This window comes from Equus quagga, chromosome 12 (genome assembly GCF_021613505.1).
Source record: "Equus quagga isolate Etosha38 chromosome 12, UCLA_HA_Equagga_1.0, whole genome shotgun sequence".
Lineage (NCBI taxonomy): Eukaryota > Metazoa > Chordata > Mammalia > Perissodactyla > Equidae > Equus > Equus quagga.
In genome coordinates this window covers 15,768,685-15,790,354 of record NC_060278.1, presented here as the reverse complement: position 1 = coordinate 15,790,354, position 21,670 = coordinate 15,768,685, and the positions used below count along the sequence as shown (strand labels likewise).

Genomic DNA, 21,670 nt, shown 5'->3' with positions numbered 1-21,670 from the left:
AAGTGCATGTCGTGCAGAACACTGTATTAGGTGACCAGAAATTCTCCCTACGTGGTGTTCCTGTGTGTGAGCATCAGAGCTCCTTGGACCTGCAGGAATTTCTAATTGGAGCATGTCCATCTAGGGGATGAAATGCCCTAAGGAGCGTAGGTAAATGTAACTGCTCATACCCTGAAGGTTGTGAGCAAAGGAGGTGATGACTGCCAATTAAAAGAGCCTAGAGAATTTAGAGCCTACCATTTCATTAACTTTTAGAAAGAGATGTGAAATATTGGCTGGGAAGGAAAGATAGAAAAAGTTTTCAGAACTGATGGCATGCCTAGAATCTCACTTTACAACAGGAAGTCTGATTAATCTAGTTTCCTTCCAATGGCTGATGCTTAGGGAAGGGTCTCTTTCTACCATGGAAGGAAAAGAAAAACAGAATGGATAGTGTTCCTTGAAATTCAAGAACAGACTTGAAAAATATGATTCACTTGAGGGAAATCAAACCAACTCATAGAGATTTAGGATAAATATTCCATCCACAAGAGAGAAATTGTCTGCATCAACATCAGTAGAGAGATCATTTGCGGACACTGTATCATGGTCATTATAAACCTGTTTGCACGAAGGTGAATTTTGTTCTGATACAAAATATTTTGGGTAGATTGCAATATTAATCTCTCACTCTTAATACTTCTAATTAATCTAATTATATAAGAGGAAGAGCTCTGTAATACTCCCTAGTTCCTAATGGTCTCTTGTTAGGAAGAGCTGTTAATCTTTGAACGAGAAGAGCTTATCCTACTCCTGGTGACAGCAGCAGCTGCGATGGAATCCAGGCCAGTCTCAAGGCAGTACCAGGAAAGAGAAGGAAGAGTAAAGCCCGCGTTGGGTCGTTGGGCACACCGAAAATACTTCACTCTTACGTGCTGAACCCATGAACCTCAGAGTTTGTTGAACTGTGATATTTGAGGCACAGTTAATTGTAATTGCCATAATAGTTCTCTCCATTGAAAATAGTTAATGCGGAAGAAAAATGATTTGACTTGAACTTCTGTGCACTGACTTCAACAATTTTGATTTCGTGTTTAGAAATTTAACAATGACTGGTGGATAGGGCGATTGGTTAAAGAAGGCTGTGAAATCGGATTCATTCCAAGCCCAGTCAAACTAGAAAATATGAGGCTACAGCATGAACAGAGAGCCAAGCAAGGGAAATTCTACTCCAGGTATGAGAGAAATATCCAATGTTTGTATAAAACTTCAGATCATACCATCATTCATGGACTGTTGTTTGCTTTCTTCCACAGCCTTTATTATGTGCTAAAAAGCAGACTGGTGATAGGGTTTATTGATGGCATCTCAAATCCTGCATTTTAAAAACTTCATCCTAGCATCTGATTTTCATCATATTTAGGAGAGAATCGCAGTAATTAGTATCATTAATGAAAATAGCTGAATCATAGAGTAGTAAATTTGGACTTCCGTGCAGAGAAATTCTGAAGTCCTAATCTTTCCCTGAAAATACTCTAGCACTGAGCACCTGCACTGAATGATCCCAGTGTCTGTAACTGCCTGGCACAGCAGGAAGATGTTTTAGAAGTGACCGTCTCAGATGTCATGGGCAAAGAGCAGCTCTTGTGGCCTGTTAGTTTCATTTTCCCTTGAGAAACTCAATTTTCAGTTCTACTCACTGCTAAGCACCTAAAGAGAAACTCGAGATGCAACCAGTTAAAATCGCCTTGGCAGATAGCAATTAGGTGAGTTATGTAATAGGCTGGGGCTGAATAATCTTTCCTAGGATTCTTAGGCTTGTTTGCTCCTCACGAAGGAAGCACTGGGAGCGCTACTCAGACGTAGAGTGAACTATAAATTGAACCCTATGCAGACAAGTCCAAGAACACGGTGCGCTTCCCTCTCTGTGAAAGGATGGGATGGGGCAAGGTTTTTCTTTAAGGTGAATAGTTGGGCTTTGTTTTCCCTGGCTTATATTTTATTTATTTATATAATGATGCAAAATCCTTTGTTAACGATAATATTTTGAGTGTTAGCAAGAATTTTTTTCCAGTGTCAGCGATCAAGTAAAATAGAACCTGCCTTTTGCTTTGGAGCATCCATCTTCATTAACTGGTATTTTATAATTGTCAGGCTCTTTTAGTTCAGATGGATTGCTCCCTTTTTTGAGACCTCTACCCTTGATATCTGACTTTTATTAATCCCTAGGTTATTGGGAGCCTGCAAATTGGGAGATACATTTAGTCATACAAAAGTAGCTGTGAGTAGATAGACATAGCATGTACATTTTACCAGTGGGATCTTGAGGATCTGATACGATTCATTCAATTTCTAGTCTTCCGTTGGCAGTTTTCTTTTGAGCACATAACCAGAATTCAGCGGTATTTAAAAACTCTGATGTATAAATTATAATAATTGACAGAAACCAAAGACAGTAGAATTGGGGCACAGCTCAAGAACATGGCATTTTTATAGAATTAAAAGTGAAGGGAAAATTTGTATGCTGATTATTTGGACTATTTGCAATGTTTGTCACAATTTTACACTATTCAAATAATACTTTGTTATTACAGTGTAAAACAAACCCGTGCTTGAACTGAAATTGACTTAGTACTTTAGAAAAAGAAAAAAAAAAAACTGGAAGAAGATGTTTTTGGTCCTGGTAATGGGGATTCTTGTATAACTTCCAGAAATTGCTCCTATCAATACCACTTTTTATTCATTTTGCATACTGTCTGGTATCCTTTTAAAATGTACTGGCATATCTCTTAACAGCTTTAAAAAGATATAGAGGCCTCCCGCTAGTTTCTTAAAGTTTTTGATGTTGTCTGTTTTATGCATTAAAATGCTAGAATAGTAACAATAAAATTCAGCCTGCTACTGGTATTTTAGTGGAACTTATATTTTCGTAAGTAAATAGCACCCTTTGATGCATAGATACTAAAAGCAAATTCTTTCAACTAGACCCTGGTTTGGCTATGATAATAAACGTTAGACAATAAGATTGTCTTGCTGAAATTCCATGTTACTCTTTTAAGATATTCTTGTCCATCTTCATCTGTGAAGGGGCCATTTAGTAACATGTTATTTAGCGTGCTGGTGCACTGCTAAAAACCATAAATGCTGTTCTTCCGATGTTAACTCCAAAGTTTCTAAGACACTGAGGATGTCTTGTCTCAAAGTTTAGAATTTGGAGGTTCTGAAGTATATGTTCTCCAAATCATTCCTAAATTAACCGAATTTAACCCTCCGTGTTAGCCATGCTTGAGAAATGTTCCCGTTACGATCTGAGTGTTAAATCATGTAACATTCTGTTTGTTATGTTCCTTCGTGTGTCTTTTAAGAAGGTTAGCAAGCTTTGGTATTGCTGTGTTTTTCTTTTATAGGTTGCTCATGAAAACTTGAGTACTTTCAATCTTAGTACGCTGAGAATAACCAAGCTAAGACAAAGGAGCTGAATCAAAGAAGGAGACGTTGTTTTGGTGTTAGCCTTAAGGTTCTACACATCACCTCTGAGGGTCTCTAAAATAATGAGCAAAAGGAGATCTCTGCTGTTTAGTTATCTGTGGTCCTGGAAGAGAATTTGAGAACTGCAGAAATTACCCTAGTTTGCTTTCATTCTCTCAGGGCCTTTTAAAATGAAATCTTGAATTTAAAACAAAGACTATCTCATGGCTGTTTCAAGTACTCCACGAATCTCCACTGGGAAATTACTATTTGCCTCCTTGTAGGAGAGACAAATTCGAAGTTCAATAAAAACACAATGAGTAATCATGTTTATTGCCCAATACAGATGTTTTAATACCTGAAATAAGTGTCAGATTTAATATCAATTTTTGCTTTACTCCAGTAAATCAGGAGGAAATTCATCATCCAGTTTGGGTGACATAGTACCTAGTTCCAGAAAGTCTACACCTCCGTCCTCTGGTAAGTAGGTGACCAGTGCTGAACAGCACATAACCGCATTCCATGCTTTCCTCTGTCTTACCTAGTTGTGTGAATTTGCATACGCTGAATCACTACGTGACCCCTGGACGTGTTAAAAGGGATCACAAATAAGAATGCCCATATGGAGTTAGGAACAAAATGGGGACATTTTTTCCCGCATTTAGAAAAAAAAGAAATATGTCAACATGTTCGCTGTAAGTTACTGGAGATGATCAAAGTGATCAACATTTTTAGCTGTTTATCCTAGTCCCCACCGTGGGGCCCAGCGCATTGTCGTGGGCAGTCAATGGGTGAAACTCACCAGCAATCACAGTGTGATGTGAAGTGTTGGCCGCAATTTTAAATAAAAAGAGAAGAAGGATAAAAACTTTAGGAAGATGAGGAAAGGAGAATAGAGTGATGGAGTGATGATGGAGTGACATGAGCTTAGATCCAAAAGGCACTATGGAAGATGTAGAATATGGATAGAAACATGGAAAAAAGATGGAAACACTTGTAGGAAGTGTAACTACTCTTTTCTTTCTCATGTGGTGGAGAAGGACGCCAAGTTAAATTTGAATTTCAGATAAACGATGAATAATTTTTTAGTATAAGTAAATATTGTATGAGCCATACTAAAAAAATTATTTATTGTTTGTCTGTAATTCAAATTTAACTGAATTTTTATTTGCTAAATCTGGCAACTCTACCATTCTGTGTAGAACTTGGAGTTGTATGTATAAATAGGAAACTAACTGGTTGAATTACATGAAAGCCCATGAGCAGGGTCATTGTTTGCTCAGAGCTGCAAGTGGGAGTCAGAATAAGATGATAAGGCTTGGCCAGTGGAACATTTGAGCAAAATGATTCTGTATGTGATTTCTAAGAAGCTGGGAGTGGGAAGAGATCGAAGACTGGGTTGTGCATCTATGGAGAAGTTAAGGAACTAGTTGTGCTGACTGGTGTGTCTTAAGAACAGGATCCACCCGTTGCAAATGATCATGCCTCGTTCCTGAATGTTGGCGACTTTTAGAGACCAATCAAGGGCTGCTTAGTAATAACTATAGGACTTTTTAAGTGAGCAAAATCTGAGTGCCACAAGAAAGAAATCATTTTAGATGCATACTGATTTCAAAAACCACGTACTTATAAGTTGTAGTAATTCTCAGTTGACCACACTTAGGTAAAGTAGTATGTTTGAAATGAAAATTGAAGCCCTTTAGCTATTATGTGAGGCATATGTCTTCACATTGTGCTAAAGCAGCAGCCCCACCTACAGACGTCAGCCCTACTCTGTAGACCAGGAATATTCTTCCATCCCCTGTAACCCTACTGCAGCCTTCGCTTCGTTTTGGCAGTGTAATGGGAGCAGGCACACGCATTTTGAAGAATAAGTTAGTGTATTTCATTTTTGTAGCTAGATGTCCATCATTATTAAAAATAAAGTTCAGACCTACAACTAGAATATACAACTAGGTACTGGGAGGCTTTGGGGAGAGGAAGAAGGGACAAAAAAAGATTGGCAACAGATGTTAGCTCAGGTGCCAATCTTTAAAAAGAAATTAAAAAGTTCAATTAAGAGTTTAATATAATAAAATAAAGATGATTTACAACCTCACCCAAGTTTTATACAGACATGGGAATTTGGAATAACTTTTCTGAATACCAAGAGTAGAAAACACTGCGACTGAGTGGACCAGGATATTAACCAACTACAAGATTTCTAACAGGCACATCAGGATCCTGCTATAGTTTTCTTATCAGTAACATGACTTATCTAAAGGAAAACTTCAGAAAATTCTACAGAGAGGTTCCCCCACCCCACCTCCGGGAAAACTGCCTAAACCAGCAAATGTGGATTGGCCTGCAATTGTAATTTTCGTCTTTGTTTCCCAGAGGCCCTATCTACAGTCACCTCACCCATTGCCGGACCAAAGAATATGAGCATCTGCCTAAAGTAAAGATACTTAGAGGTTCTTATGGATTTGGGAAAGGAAGAATTTCCACATCACATCTGGGTAATAGGGTAGTAGCCAGTTGCACAATTCATACCCCACGCCTACGTGTGTGTGTACACTTGCACACTGCTCAACTTGACCCACATGCCTAAGATTAAACTAAAATTTAGATTTCAAAAAGTGTTCCAAAGCCTCTCTACCAAAAAAAAAAAAAAAGCATGCTAGTGAGGAAGAATAAAAGAAACTATATATGAATTGATGAAAGCAGCTTTTCCCCAAGTAAATACTGATATTTGCTGAGGTATGCAGATGCAAGTATGAAATTAAGGAGAGGTAGCATCTCTCAGCATAAGGAGAACCGTCTGAGTCTGATCAAGGACACAGAACTGTGAAAAGAGTCGAACCTGCTTCTTAGCTGTCCTAGTAAATTTGTTTGATGTGTTTTGAAAGTGGCCAAATGTTTCAGAATTCTGTGTTTCTGAATGAACCCAGATGCCTTTAGATTTAAGTTAACCAAAAGTCAGAGCTAGTAAGTTGGAAAGTTCTCAGTTTGGGAGTGGGAGCCCTTGTTTCCAAATGCAGGTGAATTTCAGACCTGACACAGGCTATGTATCTGGGCTGTGTCACAGCTAAACTTTTTATGCATTTCCACTCTTTCTTGAAAAAATAAAAAATCCAGGGCCAGCTCAGTTGCTTAGTGGATAAGTTCACACGTTCCGCTTCGGTGGCCCATGGTTTGCCAGTTTGGATCCTGGATGTGGACCCACGCGCTGCTCATCAAGCCATGCTGTGGTAGGCATCCCACATATAAAACAGAGGAAGATGGGCACAGATGTTAGCTCAGGGCCAGTCTTCCTCAGCAAAAAGAGGAGGATTGGTGGAAGATGTTAGCTCAGAGCTAATCTTTCTTAAAAAAAAAAAAGCCATCCTCTGATCACAGCAGACCGAATTCAATAGACAAATCATTAAATCCAATTCATGAACTTTGCCATCCCAGGGTCCTGTCAACTCTGATATTCAATTACATATCTTCAGTTTCAGAAATTTCTCAATGGGTGCTGTCCCTTGAATGTGGCCTCTAGAAGCCCAATAAAAGATGAGAAAGGTTAAAGTATATGGGAGTTTACCACCAGAAGGGAAACTTACTTGATTTGGTTAAGACATACTATCGGAATAATGAAGAATGGACCCACATCCTCTCCATCATATCCAAGAAGACACTAATGACATGTTTCCTGAAGGGGATTCAAGGAAAAGCATTATAGGGTGGTCTAAAAGGCAGAGCCGATTCAAACCCCTGGGCACATTTTATGTTTCCATTACGTGCCAAACCTTTTAGGTCATCCATATGCATAGATGGGGCAAAGAGAAAGACATATTTACTAGGTAAGTCTAACCAAATACCTGGATTAACTCAGACCTTTATTATCTTCACTGGAGAGAGACTCATACCTCATCTTTATGCAAGCAATAGCTGATATTTGCAATATTGTGCAAACAGTGCCAGGTATTCACTCCATCACAGGTTTTCAACCTAATCAAATGAAAAGGAACAATTAAACAGGAGATCCTAGTTTTCAAAAGGCTGAGTCATCTAATATCCATAATAACTTCAAAATTGAAAAAGAATGTGCTGCCTGTCGGGCGATCTCCGTCATTTGAAAAGGTTGGCAGTGGCTGTCATGAGCCCCGGTTTAGCTTGTGTATCACAGGGAATCGCAGCTGCCTTGCAACACTGAGCTGTTATTTCAAACTGGTAATTTGTTCCTTAAATCTGAGTGTTCTGTGGTTTTGTTAGAGACCTAACACGTGTAAAATGATGCTTTCCTGGGGTGAGTAGGTTTTCTTCTTTTCTTCTACTTGACCTCATCTGAACCATAGAATAATTTTCTACTGAGCCCAACTCTGTGATGTCTTCCTGAATCCTGCCACTGGGGACATGACCCCACTTGGGAATGGAGTGCACTGGGATTGAGAAGGGACCTCACTGGAGAGGCCACATGGTGTCAGGATGAGGTCCAGACTCACAGAGGCAGAACTAGGTTCGGAGTCCTGGCTCTCACGAGTTTTTGCCAAGAACAAGTCCCGTAAGCTCTTGGAGAGTTTAGCTTTTACATCTTGAAACTAAGAGAGTTGAAAGTGATCTTTAAAATACTTCCCAGCTCTGATTCTACAGTTAATAAAATTCCATAGTAATGGCACGTGGAAGCATTTTATGAACTTCAAAATGAGATTATGGATGTTTTTTCATTTAGCATTTAATCTTTAAGTGCTATATTTTTCGGGCGAAAGATTTTAAAAATGAAAGCATGTCAAACCACAGACCTAAACCTCTTATTTACAGATGAGGAGACCAGTGGCATATTCTCCTGGGCCTTTGTGCCCTTCCACCCTTCCTCTCATGTTAAAGCCAGAGCCTTTATGTAAGTCAGTGGAAGCCTTATGTTGTTTCAGTAAACTAATTTCCTTTGGAGATCATCAGATCCAGTGTTTTTCAATCAGTCGTTAGTCAGGCCTGCCTGAGGGTGCACATATTATCTTGAAATCATTTTAATCGGGTCCATCCTGGAACCCTCCCTGAATTATTTGCCTTGCATATGATTCCTGTATGTTGCCTGAATTTAAGATTTCTATTCTCTCTTTCTCTCAAATGCCTGTTGCAATTTTCATGAATCTTTTCACATGGCCCTTATTTTCACACACAACCAAGCAACATAAGAAATCTGAGGCTCATTGTGATAAAGGTGTGTAGCATAGTTGCGTGTGATCTAAAAGCTGGTTTAAGATATGGTAAGAAGTGACACCAAATGTTCTGTACCTTACTTGTATACAGTTGATATGGAAAATATATGAGTATTATATTTGACACTATACAGTAAAAATGTTTCTCTAAAAATATTGTTCGAGACATCTAGCCTAAAACTGATTTGTTCAAGCAAACCGATATGAGGGGACCTTTCAGTTTTGTTAGATTTGATTACATTGCATTCTTAACATGCTTAACCTTTAAATTTTACTTTGTTTACTGTGCTGAGCACTCATGATAGATCTTTTACTGTGGTTAGTTTTATTTGCTTTCATTTTATTTTTTTTTATAACCTGTTTTTCCTCTCCTGTCTACCTGATGATTTTTGAATTGTTTGTCTGTATATAGCTATAGACATAGATGCTACTGGCTTAGATGCAGAAGAAAATGATATTCCAGCAAACCACCGCTCCCCTAAACCCAGTGCAAACAGTGTAACGTCACCCCACTCCAAAGAGAAAAGAATGCCCTTCTTTAAGAAGGTAACATTAACTTCCAAGCTCCCATCTGTCCACCTGCTCAACTGCACTGCGTCACATTTCTAGTCCTGTTGACTGTCTGCGTCCTTTGATAAGCCAATAACATGCATGCTCTGTTATTCTTTGTTTCTTTTCCATGCTGCTGTAGCTAAGCAGAAGCAGAAATCGGTAAGTTTACATTGACATAAGCTGTGTTTATCCTGCCACTGGCATCATTAGCATTAAATCCTGCAGTTTTATTAAATACAGTCATTTCTGTCCTAAGAGGAAAAAAAAAAAATCCTATCAAACAGCTAATTGAATCCAGGCATTTCAAACCAACAAAATTCAGTGAGTGACCTGTGGAAGCACCATTACAGTACTTATCCTTTTTGATGGAATAATATCTGCCACCAAGGGAACTTGTTTAAACATTCAAGGATGTCAGACGCTGACAACTCCATATATGCACCTCAATTGTGCATGCTTATTCTGTCTGTCTTTGTTTCTTTCTTTTTTCCAGAAATTTAACGTATAATCAAGCATTTTTAAACCATTATTAGATTCTGATTTATGATATCCAGATACATAGCTTGTACTAAAAAAAAAAAATTCTTCAATTTTTAATTTAGTCAGTATTTAAACTTCTAATCCACTAGGTGCAAAATCTGCAGATGAACAAGACCAGTGGAAAACTGCAGGCTTGTTTTGGCGGTTTACTGTGAGTTTTTCCTATTGTCATATATAAATACTCTCCCGATGTTCTTGCCTCCTCCATCAGTCAGATGTCAGCATCCCACCTGTTGGACTGTGGGGCGGTGGCCATGTGTACAGCCCTTGCCACTGGCCCACCAAGATGCTACACAGCGATGCTCCTTGTCCCCTGACTTTCAGAAACTAGGGTATTCCTCAGCTCTCTTTACTGCAGACCAAGTTTGTTTCTTTTCAGCACCTTTTGTAGCTTTAAACCATTATTTTTTAAGGATTCTCCCCCACACACAGTTTCCTTTCTTTCTCTTGTTTTACACACCACTTTTCACAGCCTACTATGCTATCTTTTAGGGTCTTACTTCCTAATGTCACCAAGTCCTGCACAACCATGGGTATATTGTGACACACAGGTGTGGAGTAAAGCCTACTTTGCCCCAAATTTCCAACATCCTGAACTCTTTTCCTCTGCACACAAGTATTTTGCGCTGTGGAAGAACTCTAAAGTCATCCATGAGGTGTCAGATACTGAACTGTGAAGTTGTTGGTTTTTTTTTTTTTAATAAATTATGGTTACTTTAATAATGGAAGACCTTGGCACTCTAGGCAAAAATGGAAACACCTAGATTTTTGTGTTAACACAGAAAGCCCCAGCTTGATGTTCATCCACAACAGTGGGCCCATCTTTCTGGTCCTGTCTTCTCGTCACAGCTAAAACTTGCAGCCAAGTGACTAACAGTGTTCCTGCTGCAGAAGCCCAGAAAACCAGCATCGCTTGGCTGCTCTGGATTTTACAGAGTAATAACATGAACTAAAACCGTGGTAGTCAAGATAGGTTTTTTGAAGTTTGCTTACTCTTAAATTGCAAAACTTTAAAAATGTTTATCACAGTTTTTCTGCTAAATAAGTGAAACAAAAGGTTAGCAGGAAAGGGGAGATAAAATGATGGCGTCATTATCAATAGGGCACAAAGTACCAATATTCCATCAAATATGGTAATTTCTGTAGCTACCCTATTGATTAAGAAGCTGATTGATTATCAGCATGGGTAACCCCTTGCTAGTTGGCAGTCACAGATCAAAGGAACAAAGACCTGTCAAATACTGGGCCACTTAAGACTTAAAGGCTTGACATAAAATTTCTTGGTAGCTGTTACTAAAATGCATGCAATTTATATTCCTAATTCTAATGGTGGAAAAGGTATTCTTATGCTGAATTGCTATAAGGACTTGGCTTCTAAACATGTTCGGTATGATCCCAGGTGATATAAATGGAATAATTTAATAAATATGCTTATGATGCCTTGGGCGCTGGTATTCATTCTTCTTATGTTATTGATTATGTGGTCAACTTCAGGGTAGAGTTCAAAAGCAAAAAAACAACCTGAGATTCAATGATAAGATTGTTGTCCATGTTTTAGGTTGCTTTTAGAGTGATGCTTGTGTGGCATTTGTGCTGTCACTGTATTGTGTTTGTCTTGGTTTTTTTTTTTTCTGTTTAAAAACGTATTCTACCTTTATTGTATCTACTAAAATTAATTTTGAACATTAGGTAAAATTGTAAGGAGTAAAATTGGACAGCACAGTCACAGTAGTATTTTCTCCCCTCTGATTATATTTGTCTATGACTATTGGTGAAATCTCAGATGGAAGCTTTTGAATTTGAAATGCTTTTTAATTTCCCCCTTATGTAGCTAAATTTGGTTGAAGTCAGAAAGTTTTTGGAATGGGCAATTTTAAGCAATAATAAAATGTTCTTGAGCAACAGGCTGATGCAAAAATTACATTCACATTTGCACATGTTTATCAAATTCTTAAAATAGCTCAAAGAATATTTTTCTTTTGGTCTATGAGAGTCCTAAAATAGATTTTTCCAGATACTCCTTAATGCAGAAAGATTCATGTAACAATGATTTGTTTATCCCAGTGTCTAAGGCCATCTCTGTCTCTCTTCTGCATTAAAAAAAGTCATTTGGGGGGTCAGTTTAACATTTCTGCTATTGAAATGTCCAATTTTAATATAATCAAACAAATTAGCTGTTCTCTATTTTTTGGGAAAAATTTTATTTTAATCATTTGATTTGAAGCAGTTAAGCCAAAAAGTTTTGCAACTTTTTGAAATTGCTGCAAAATTTAACTCCTCCCCCTGCTCTTTCAAAAACAAAATAAACGCTGGTGGAAAGGCATGAATTAGTTATGTGACAGAAACACTGCCTAAACTGCTCTTGAGAAGCATGTTAGAGATGCACGTTGATAATGAACCTTTTGAGGCCGCCAAAGCGTGCTTGATTATCATACACTAACCACCTTTCCTTCAAGACTCATAAATCTTACCTAGTAAGTTTTTAAGTGTCAGGGTATAGAAACCCCAAATCCAAAAGCATCAATCACTAAGCCGTGAATAGAGATTCTGATTCCTGTTTCCTGGAACAAGCTTGCATGCTAAGTTAAACTCTCACAGTAAAATAGGAATTTTCAAGTATTTGGTAATGAAAGTTACAATGTTTTGATATTAGCTTTTATCCAGGTAAGACAAGATCTAAGAAACAAAGATAAGAAGACTTCTCTTCTCTCTGTAATTAACTCTATTAGGTCTGATCATTTGACTCTTCAGAAAACTCAAATGCATCTGAAAAGCAGTATTAACTTCCAGGCGAGCCTGAAGCACCTGTTCTGCATGCATGTTTCTCTCTGTTCTACCAGCTAGTTTTTGTTCAAAAGCAGCATCTCCTGCTTTCGCAACTGGTATGTCAGGAGCATTTCTGGAGGAGAGCAAGGAAACTGTAGACAATTCAGTAACTTGAAAACTTGAGGAAAATAAACCCACCAGTCTTTGATTGGGTTTATTTAGAAAAGAGGCAAGCAAGAAAAAAAAAATGAAATGTCTGGAAAGTTAGTGCCTTGTATTACAGAGTTCAGAAAGAACAGTTTATACATAAAATATTGAAGTTCCCCATGTCTGTTAAACATCTGAAGGCCTCTCGTCTCTCTGCAGACAGAGCACACTCCTCCTTATGACGTGGTACCTTCCATGCGACCAGTGGTCCTGGTGGGCCCTTCTCTGAAGGGGTACGAGGTGAGTAGCTGCCCTCTGGAGCACCTTCGCATGCCGGACTGCTTGGTGGCTGCACCTCCCTGTCCTGACTCCTGAATTTAGCACTCAAAGAGCTCTAGCAGCAGAGCACATTGTTTTTCAAGCTGCGGTATACATTGCTTCCCGTTTTGTTCTTTTGTCTGTTGCGTTGGAGATTTCTGCTACCTACAATTTACTTGGTTCCGGGGAAATAATATCAAATGGAGAGTGACTGACACCACTTGTGATGTAATTTATTGTCACTGAAAGTATAAGTTCAGGGAACTTTGTCTCTTTAATGGTCATTGTATCAGAACTAAGCAACAGAAAAATGTGGCAACCTCAATACTGCTTTTTCCAAATGGGAAGCCCAGGTTTTCAAACATTCTTAAGAGGAGTAAAATTGTTTTATTGCAGTTAGTAATATTTTTATCGTATCTTAATTTATTGCTTGCTCAATTGCAGGTCACGGATATGATGCAGAAAGCATTGTTTGATTTTTTAAAACACAGATTTGAAGGACGGTGAGTATTTCAGTATTCTGGGTTCTGTGCATTCTGCCTTGCAGAAGGCAAAACCGAGTGGGACAGGCAGGTGATCCCAAGGGAAAACTACTCTCTCAAGTCTCTATGGTGATGGGAAATAAGTTCCATTCAGTTCAGTCTGATTCAATAAATATTTGTCATATTTGCTCGGCATGTCCTCAGCCCTGGGTGATCCAGGTCTCTGTTCCTGCCTCTGCATCCGTGAGCTGAGCTTGGCCATCTCCCTGCTGACTAGTCTCACCCTAAATTCATGATCAACCGGCGTGCAGATCTGCCCAGAAATCATGCTAAATATCCCTCTTCCATTCTCTTTTCTATTCTTCTAAAAGACCTTCGTACCATCCCCTCTCTCCTCAGATCTCTAACACCTCCTTCTCATCTCGCTTTCCTCTGATGAACCTGCTTCCTATTTCACTGAGAAAATTGAGGCAAACGGAGGAGAACAAGCCTCCCCACCACCTCACCTATCCCTACTTGCATGTTTGCCTGAGTGCTCTGCTTTTTCCTCCTATTACCACGTTCCTAGCAATGGCCAAACCGGCCACTTGGGTGCTAAATCCCATTCCCCATCCCCACCCTGACACGGCCATAATGATTCTTTCCTCTCTCCTCATCAGTATTTCTCGTTCTAATGGAAACACCATCAGAGTACAAAAATGTAGTTATTGCTCCTTTGACAAAAAGTTTGACCTCATATTCCTCTCTAGCTGTCCCACTTTTATCTTTGTCTTTGCAGCTGAAGTCCTTGAACAACTTGTGAATACTCGTTCTCTTCTTAGTCTCTTGATAAGCCTGCTCCAGTTACGCACCCATCGCTCAACCAAAACGAGTCACACCAGATTACCAGTGACCTTCATATTGCTAAGTCTGGGGGTGAATCTTCAGTCCTCCACTCAGTTGACGTGGTGAACTACTCCATCCTCCTTTAAATACTTTATTTACTTGGTTTCTGGAACCACACTTTCCTGATTTTCCTTCTATCTTACTAGCTACTCCTTTGTCTCTTTTCTGGTTCTTCCTCATCAGCTAGATATCTTGGAGAGCCCAGGGCTGTCCTTCGGTCTTCTCTCTCTTTTGTCTACACTCGCTTCTTTGGTGATTTCATTCCATGTCAGATACTTAAATAACATTCCTTCACTGGTCTCTCCTCTGAATTCCAACCCATTTATCCAGCTACCTCTTCGACATCACCACCAAAATATCTAATGGACTTCTCAAACTAAACCTCCCAGTTCCCCCCCAAAACCTGCTCCTCTCATAGTCTTCCGTATCTCAACTAATAGCTTCTTCGTCTTGCAGTCCTAGGGTCCTTCAGCCCCACATCATTGAATCATCTTGACTGTTCTTTTCTCTCACATCCCACATCCAAATGCTAACAGTCTCTATCTTCAAAATATATCAAGAATATAACCACTTCTCACACATCCTCTGCTATCCTTTTGGTCTGAGATACCATCATTCCCTCCTGAATTATTGCAATAAATAGTCTCCTAACTTGTATTCTTGCTTTTATGATTGTTCCCTTAAAGTCTGTTCTCAATTCAGCAGCCTGTTAAACTATGAGTGGTATCTCATCACTCCTTTGTTCAGATCCATCCAGTGACTTCTCTTTTCACTCAAAGTGAAAACCATAGTTGTTCCAGTGACCTATAAGACCCTCTATGGTCTGACCATCCACACCCCCAACCGCTGATTACCTTTTTCGCCTCTTACTCTCTCCCCCTTGCTCATTCTGCTCCTGCTGCACTTCCTTCCTTGTTGTTCCAGGAGTGTTCCAGACACCCAGATACATGCCCATCTCAGGGCCTTTGCACTCGCGGTACCCTATGCTAGGAACACTTTTCCCTCAGATATTCTCCTTGGTACATGTGGGTGTGCGTGCACACCCACGCGTACACACACACACACATTCTCTCTTCTTTCCTTGACTTTTTTCCTATAACTCTTTTATATATTTCCTTTATTAATTTTGTTTGTTGTCATTCTCTCACAATTAGAATATAAACCCCGTGAGGGCAGGGGTTTTTTAATCTGCTTTGTGAACTGTGGTGGTCTCAATGCCTAGAACAACCCTCAGTGTGAACAATGAATGGATGAATGTTGAATAAATGTCTGCTCTGTACTTCCTGTTAGAGAAATGCAGAGATGTTGAAGCCATTCACTGTCATTGCCTATGAGGAGCTCATATGTGAATCATAAACTGAGACCTGGAGTCATAGAATATAAAGTAAATGAAAGGGCAGCTCGGCACTTGTGTGTCCAAGATACAGGTAACATAAAGGGAGGAGGGATTAACACTGACTTAGGGATGTCAACATCCAGGAAGGGTTTTCAAATGGTACCTAAGATTTCACCAAGTGAATTAGTAGGAGGAGAAGGGCATGTCCAGCAGAGGGTGTAAAGCGTGTGAAGGCATCAAGATATGACACAGCATCATGTGTAAGGCAAGCCATCTAGAGGTCTTCAAGTCAAGTCTCTAGACAGAGTGATTGGTAACAAAGCTGGGGCCATGTCTAGTGTGCCATGTTAATCAGCTTGGACTTAATCCTTTCCCTCTGCCCTCAACTTGTTTCAACAAATACTTCCTGAGCAGAGTCTAGTCTATGTGCCAGGCATTATGAGGAGCAAGATCAGACAAGGGCCTTGCCTTCGTAGAGCTTACTTATAGTCTATTGAAACGCAGCCTTGAGTCAAATAACCAGTGGACGTCATAGTAAAGGTTAAGGCAACTCCTGAAGCATCAAAGATAGGATAGGAGTTTAAAATGGAAACTTCCAAATTTAAACTAGGAGTAGATTATCGGGGACCTGGGAACATACAAGGCTAGTGTATGTTTCTGTATTTTTAACAAGATGAATTTGGTTCCTCTCTTCTCCACATTCCTTTCCTTCTCTATGAGTACAATAGAGGATATCTGTAGGCTTCAGTGTTCTTTCAGATTTCTTGATATAGTATTTTCTCTCTTGACCACACCTGCTTCTACGGCCATTTCTAATTTATATTGACTTTTGACAAGAGAGGCAAGGACAGAGAGGGAAACCTTTATAGCAGGATAAATATTGTTAGTTACTAATCAAGCAAAAGACTGAAAGAAACAGAAAAAGGAAAAAAAGAATCTATGTTCCAAGGTAAAATAAGACTTTATAATCAAAGTTGACCTAACCAAATGCTCCTTGTTAGATTTTCTTGGTTTTCCGTGTCTTTATGAAATATATTTTATTTTGTGCCAGGAAACACAGCTTGGTCCTTGGGCCTTTGGCTGGGTCCAGGTCTATCAGGCTCTGGCCAAGTGTAAAAGCCATACCTCTAATCAGGCCCAGTTGGCTTTCACTTCTTCGTTCTTGGCTTTGTCATTTATCACAATTTGGAATTGTCTTCAGGAGTGTGCATACCCAGAAAATTCTGCTAGACTGGGCACCATGCTTTCTGTGGCTGCGTTAACCCACTGCCCTTTCCTAAATGCCAAAGATGGGGAGATGAGATGGAATTTCCTGACTTCCCACTTCTTTTTAAACCTGAGTTAAGTTTGGAATTTGACAGATAGATCCCAGCCATAGGGTGTATCTTGGACCGGTGTTCTAAAGTATCAGCCATTCAGATTGATTTCATTTAAGAAACAAATAAAATCTGAATGTCGTATCGCTCTTTTGTTTCTGGCCAGAAGTAATTTTCATATGGCTTTTTTAATGGACCTGCCTTGGCTCGTCTTGACTTTTAGCACTGAAGTTGAACACTCTAGCCTGTGATCACCAATTAAAGCTCCTCAAAGGAAGTGATAGGCTCCATAAGGCAGAATATTTCAAAAAGCCATGCAAAAATTTAACTTTTTTACCCATGGCAAGACATCCAGAGCAACTGAATCATTAAATGTCTTTGCTTTGGGCAAGCCAAGACAGCAATAGAGGGTGGGAACCCATCAAAAGTGTCAAGTATGTCTAATTCTAAATAGACACGTAAATTCTAAAAGGGAAAAATAAATTACTCCTTAGTTTTCTATTAAGTAAACTAAATTCATTTAAAAAAAAATTTAAAGCCTAAGAGGCAGAAAATATGAAAGGAAGCATTAGTGATGAAAGAGTCTTGATAGGAATTCTTTTCTGTTCTTAAACCTAGTTAAGTGCATTTGTTGAAGCCCTGGAGAGTTGGCAGAATCATGATCCTAGTTAAAATAGCGTAAGTGTTTCAGGTCAAAGAAGATGATAAATTGTTATCCTTTCTGTTGTGTGCAATAGAATAGACCATTTAAATCAAATCCACCCTAACCAACTATGTCATGTAAACAAAGCAATCTTCAGATTCACCTTGTAGGACAGTGACAGGTAAATTAACAACAAAATTGAGGGCAAGAAGGAAAGCGACCATCAGTGATGAATTTGGTTTTCCTCCCCAGTGACTTTGAAAATGTCAGCTCCTAGCGCTGAAGTGTTAGAACGTGAACTGAACTGCTGTAGGAATATGTACATGTTGAATCGCACACATGGGAATCTTATTGGAAATCAGTCATCCTGGGAAACATCACATCACTTTATTTTGTCGTATGGGAAACTTACATAGAAACATCTTCTTCTAAACTGGTGGTTTTGTACCCTGGCTGCATGTTAGAATCACCTTTAGTGCTTTTAAAAATAATACGAAAGAAAAAACAAGGGCTTATGGCCCATCTGTGATTACTTGAAACCAAATCTCTAGGGTGGGACCTAAGGTAACTTTGAAAGCATATGTGGCAATTTTGTTACACTGTGAGAGTTGAGAGCCACTCCCCTAAACTGAGTAGTCCCCAGAATTTTGCCCTTAGGATTTTCAAGATTTTCAAGATCTGTTTTTTGGCAGAACCTCAGGTAATGACAATTCCCAAAGCATAGCTTAAGGAGTTGGAATAGGATAGTGGCCTGTCTTCACAGTCTACAAAGCTAACCACGTGAGCAGGGAGTGGACGCCCGGCTGAGCAATACCATATGCAGAAGGACAAAGCATGTGGGACAAAGAGGAAGATGTATTGTTAGAGAAAATCCTCCCCTTCCGCTGAATCGGTTCCCCCAGGCTGACTGTGAGACACTCCTGAGCAGGTTTTGTCCTTCTTGTCCCCACTGTATCCCCAGGGTGGTGCCCAGCACAGGGCAGCCCACCTCCCAGTGAGTGTCCAGGGCTCCTTAGAGGCACAGACCCAGATTCTGGTCATCAGTAGCGTGTGGTCCACTCAGCTGGACTAATGTAATGCCCAGCCCTTCAGGTCCTCGCTCTTACCTCAGCCCACGATATCCACGTGGCTTATTCCCCCACTTCCTTCAGGTCTCTGACCAAAGGTTTCCTTTTCTGAAAGGTCTTCCCTGAACACCAAAAATATACCCTCCACGGCACTCCATCTGTATCCTCATTATCCTACATTATTTTTAATGGCATTTATCACCACCTGACATAGACATCTGTCTGCTTCCCTCCACCCCACAAGAATTTAAGTCCCATAAGAGCATCCTGAACAATGATTGGCACAGAGTGAGCACTCAGTAAATCTGTGTTGAATGAGTGACTCCCTCCATGGCCAGCAGGTGCTCGGCATAAAGGGAATACTTTTGCACCACCCTACCCTACTACACCCCCCCAAAATAAAAACATTTGAAAACAGTGACAAAGCCTTGGATTGTTCCCACATATAGCCTGATTTCACTTGTGAATGCATTGTGAAATAATAATGAAACTAAATATTTTTAAATTGATGGGTTTCGTGTCACTTTTCTGGTTATTGCTTTTTACATGTTAAATAAAATTTTCATCAAAGTACAAAAAGCTTAAAAATCAGATAGACTTATTTTTTAAAAATAGCAATCTCACTCAGCCATAAAGAGAAATGAAACAACAACATGGAGGAATCTCAGATCCATTATGCAAAGTGAAAGGAGCTCAACTCAAAAGGTTACAATGATATTCTGGAAAAGGCAAAACCATAGGGATGGAAAACAGCTCAGTGGTGGCCAGGGTTGGGGTAGGGAGGAGGACTGACCACAAAGGGGGGGGGGGGGGGGGGGCAGCACAAGAGAATTTGGGGAGGTAATGGAACTATTTTGCATCATGAATGTGGTGATGGATACAGAACTCTATGAATTGGTCCAAACTCTTGGAATGAGACACCAAAATGAATGAATTTTATGGTATATAGATAAATAAAAATATTTTTGCAAAAGAGCCAATAGTCCCTTTCCACACTTTACTAAATGTGCTGCTCTCCAGATGGCAACCACTTTTAACTGTTTTAGCTGTATCTTTTGGTATTCAATTTTGCCTCTAAATAATAAGCTTCATTCACTACTAGAGTTTTCAGTGTTAGGCATCATCTATTGACTTCCTACCATGAAGAATATTTAGCTCTCTCATGCATATTCTTCCTGTCTCTCCTGTACACATACCTGCATGCATCTCATCCTCCGATCTCCCAACAGTTAAATCATAATTTTGACTGGCTCTATTTGTAGTATTTATTATGATCATATAAGTAATATTCAAATGAGCCATGTCATATACTATAATTCTTTTTTCTTGTGTACTTCCTTTGTGGTTTCTATGAGATAAATAATTTTACTTTTTACACTTACTTAATGTTCTCTGTATTTGGCATTAATCCAGCCTCAAATTCTCCCCCAGTTGTCTAACTCTCCTCACAATGTATTAAAAGCATCCCGTAGTCTCTCAGCTTTGTCTTCTTGACCCTCTCTCTGGGAGCGTTCTGGCCTGCTCTCGTCTGGACAGTTTCTCTCTCTGCTGGGTGCACATTTGTCATTCAAGGACAGCCCTCATCATTATCCTTGGGATTCCTTTCACTTTCCTTTTGGGTTGGAGCCCATTTTTCCTAGATCCCTTGGTTTCTTTCAAGGTTTATCCTGTCATTTCAGTCAACAATGTCCTCCAATAGTTTCCCTAGAAAGAGTACATAAAAACTTCTTGAGACTCTGAATGTTTAAAACTGTCTTTAATCAACTCTCCCTTTTAATCGATAGTTAAAACAGCTATGGAATTTTGATTGGGATAATTTCCCCTCAGAATTTTGAAAACTTTTTGCTCCATTATCCTCTGGCTTCCATTGTTGCTGTTGAGAAGTACAAAAATTTCAGTTCCCGCCCTTCCTGTGGTACTGCCGTTTAGGTTTTTCTTTGTCCCCAGTGTCATGAAATTTATAAGAATATGTCTTGGTGTGGAACTTTCAACTTGGACTTGTGCTTTCAACTTGTGCTGGATCCTTTCCATTTGGAAAATCAGACTCTCAATTCTAGAATTATTTTTTCAGTTTCCTCTTCTCTGTTTTCTTGACTCCCTTTTTTCTGGAACTCTCGTCTGCAAGTTGAATCTCCTGAGTGTTCTCTAACGTTCGTACCTTACTTCTCCTGTTTTCCATCTCTGCCTCGTTTGTTTTACTCTTTAGATTTTCTTTACTTTATCTTCTAGCCTGTCTTGTGAATTTTCATTTCTCACTGTTAACTATTTAATTCCCAAAACTTTTTCTTATCCTGAGTTTTGAAATAGAAATTTGTTCTAGTTTCATAGGTATAATCATCTCCTGGCTTTCAACTTTGAATATTATTCATTGTTGATTTTTCTCTTTGTTTTAATCTCTCATGTTAGAGGTTTTCCTAAGATGCCCAGGGAACACTGCTGTGCTCAGATTTAAGAATGTGGCATCAAATAATCAATTGGAAATTCTGTGCTCATAGGTGGAGCTTGTCAACTTTGTGCTTCCCTGAAGGGCAACATCACTGGACAATTTATATTGGAACCCACCAAAGTCATTGTCTTTGGGTCTCTTCTCTTTGGCGGTCAGAATCCCCAGAGAAGAATCTCCTGACACCTGAAAGATATAACCTTGACAACCAAAATTCTAAGATGAGGAAGAGGGCTGGGGGATCAGCATTTAGCATCCTTTCCTTTCCAAATAGTATGTATTCTCTGTCCCTGCTCTGCCTAGGGTCCCCTGGTCAGAGGCCCTCTGTTTTATTGCCTGTCAAGACTAAACTAGAGGTCTTACACCACATAGGGAAAGGATCACCTGGTGGGTTGATGTAGTACAGGGAAGGTGGTGACTGTAATTCTGACACAGACTTTTAACCAAACCTTCTTCCTCTTCTTCAGAGGTACTGTGAGCTTTCTGTTTGGCTCCACACTTTCTCCTACTGCCGGCTGGTATATGTGGCTGTCTCCAGTCTAAGTCAT

At 39.5% G+C, this 21,670-nt stretch overlaps 1 protein-coding gene across 6 annotated transcripts in view; it reads left to right on the top strand.

The window, feature by feature from the left end:
• The window catches only part of CACNB2 (calcium voltage-gated channel auxiliary subunit beta 2), a 351,929-nt gene that overhangs the window by 303,847 nt on the left and 26,412 nt on the right, over positions 1-21,670 (top strand). For 4 of the 6 annotated variants that reach the window (XM_046679147.1, XM_046679149.1, XM_046679153.1 and 1 more), the window contains 5 exons: positions 1,078-1,214; positions 3,851-3,927; positions 9,040-9,173; positions 12,852-12,932; positions 13,395-13,453. In XM_046679147.1, the coding sequence (XP_046535103.1) occupies positions 1,078-1,214; positions 3,851-3,927; positions 9,040-9,173; positions 12,852-12,932; positions 13,395-13,453 (488 nt within the window). Of the gene's footprint in view, positions 1-1,077; positions 1,215-3,850; positions 3,928-9,039; positions 9,174-9,318; positions 9,339-9,808; positions 9,871-12,851; positions 12,933-13,394; positions 13,454-21,670 lie in introns of all 6 variants that reach the window. The other 2 variants (XM_046679148.1, XM_046679150.1) reach the window with 2 other exon arrangements.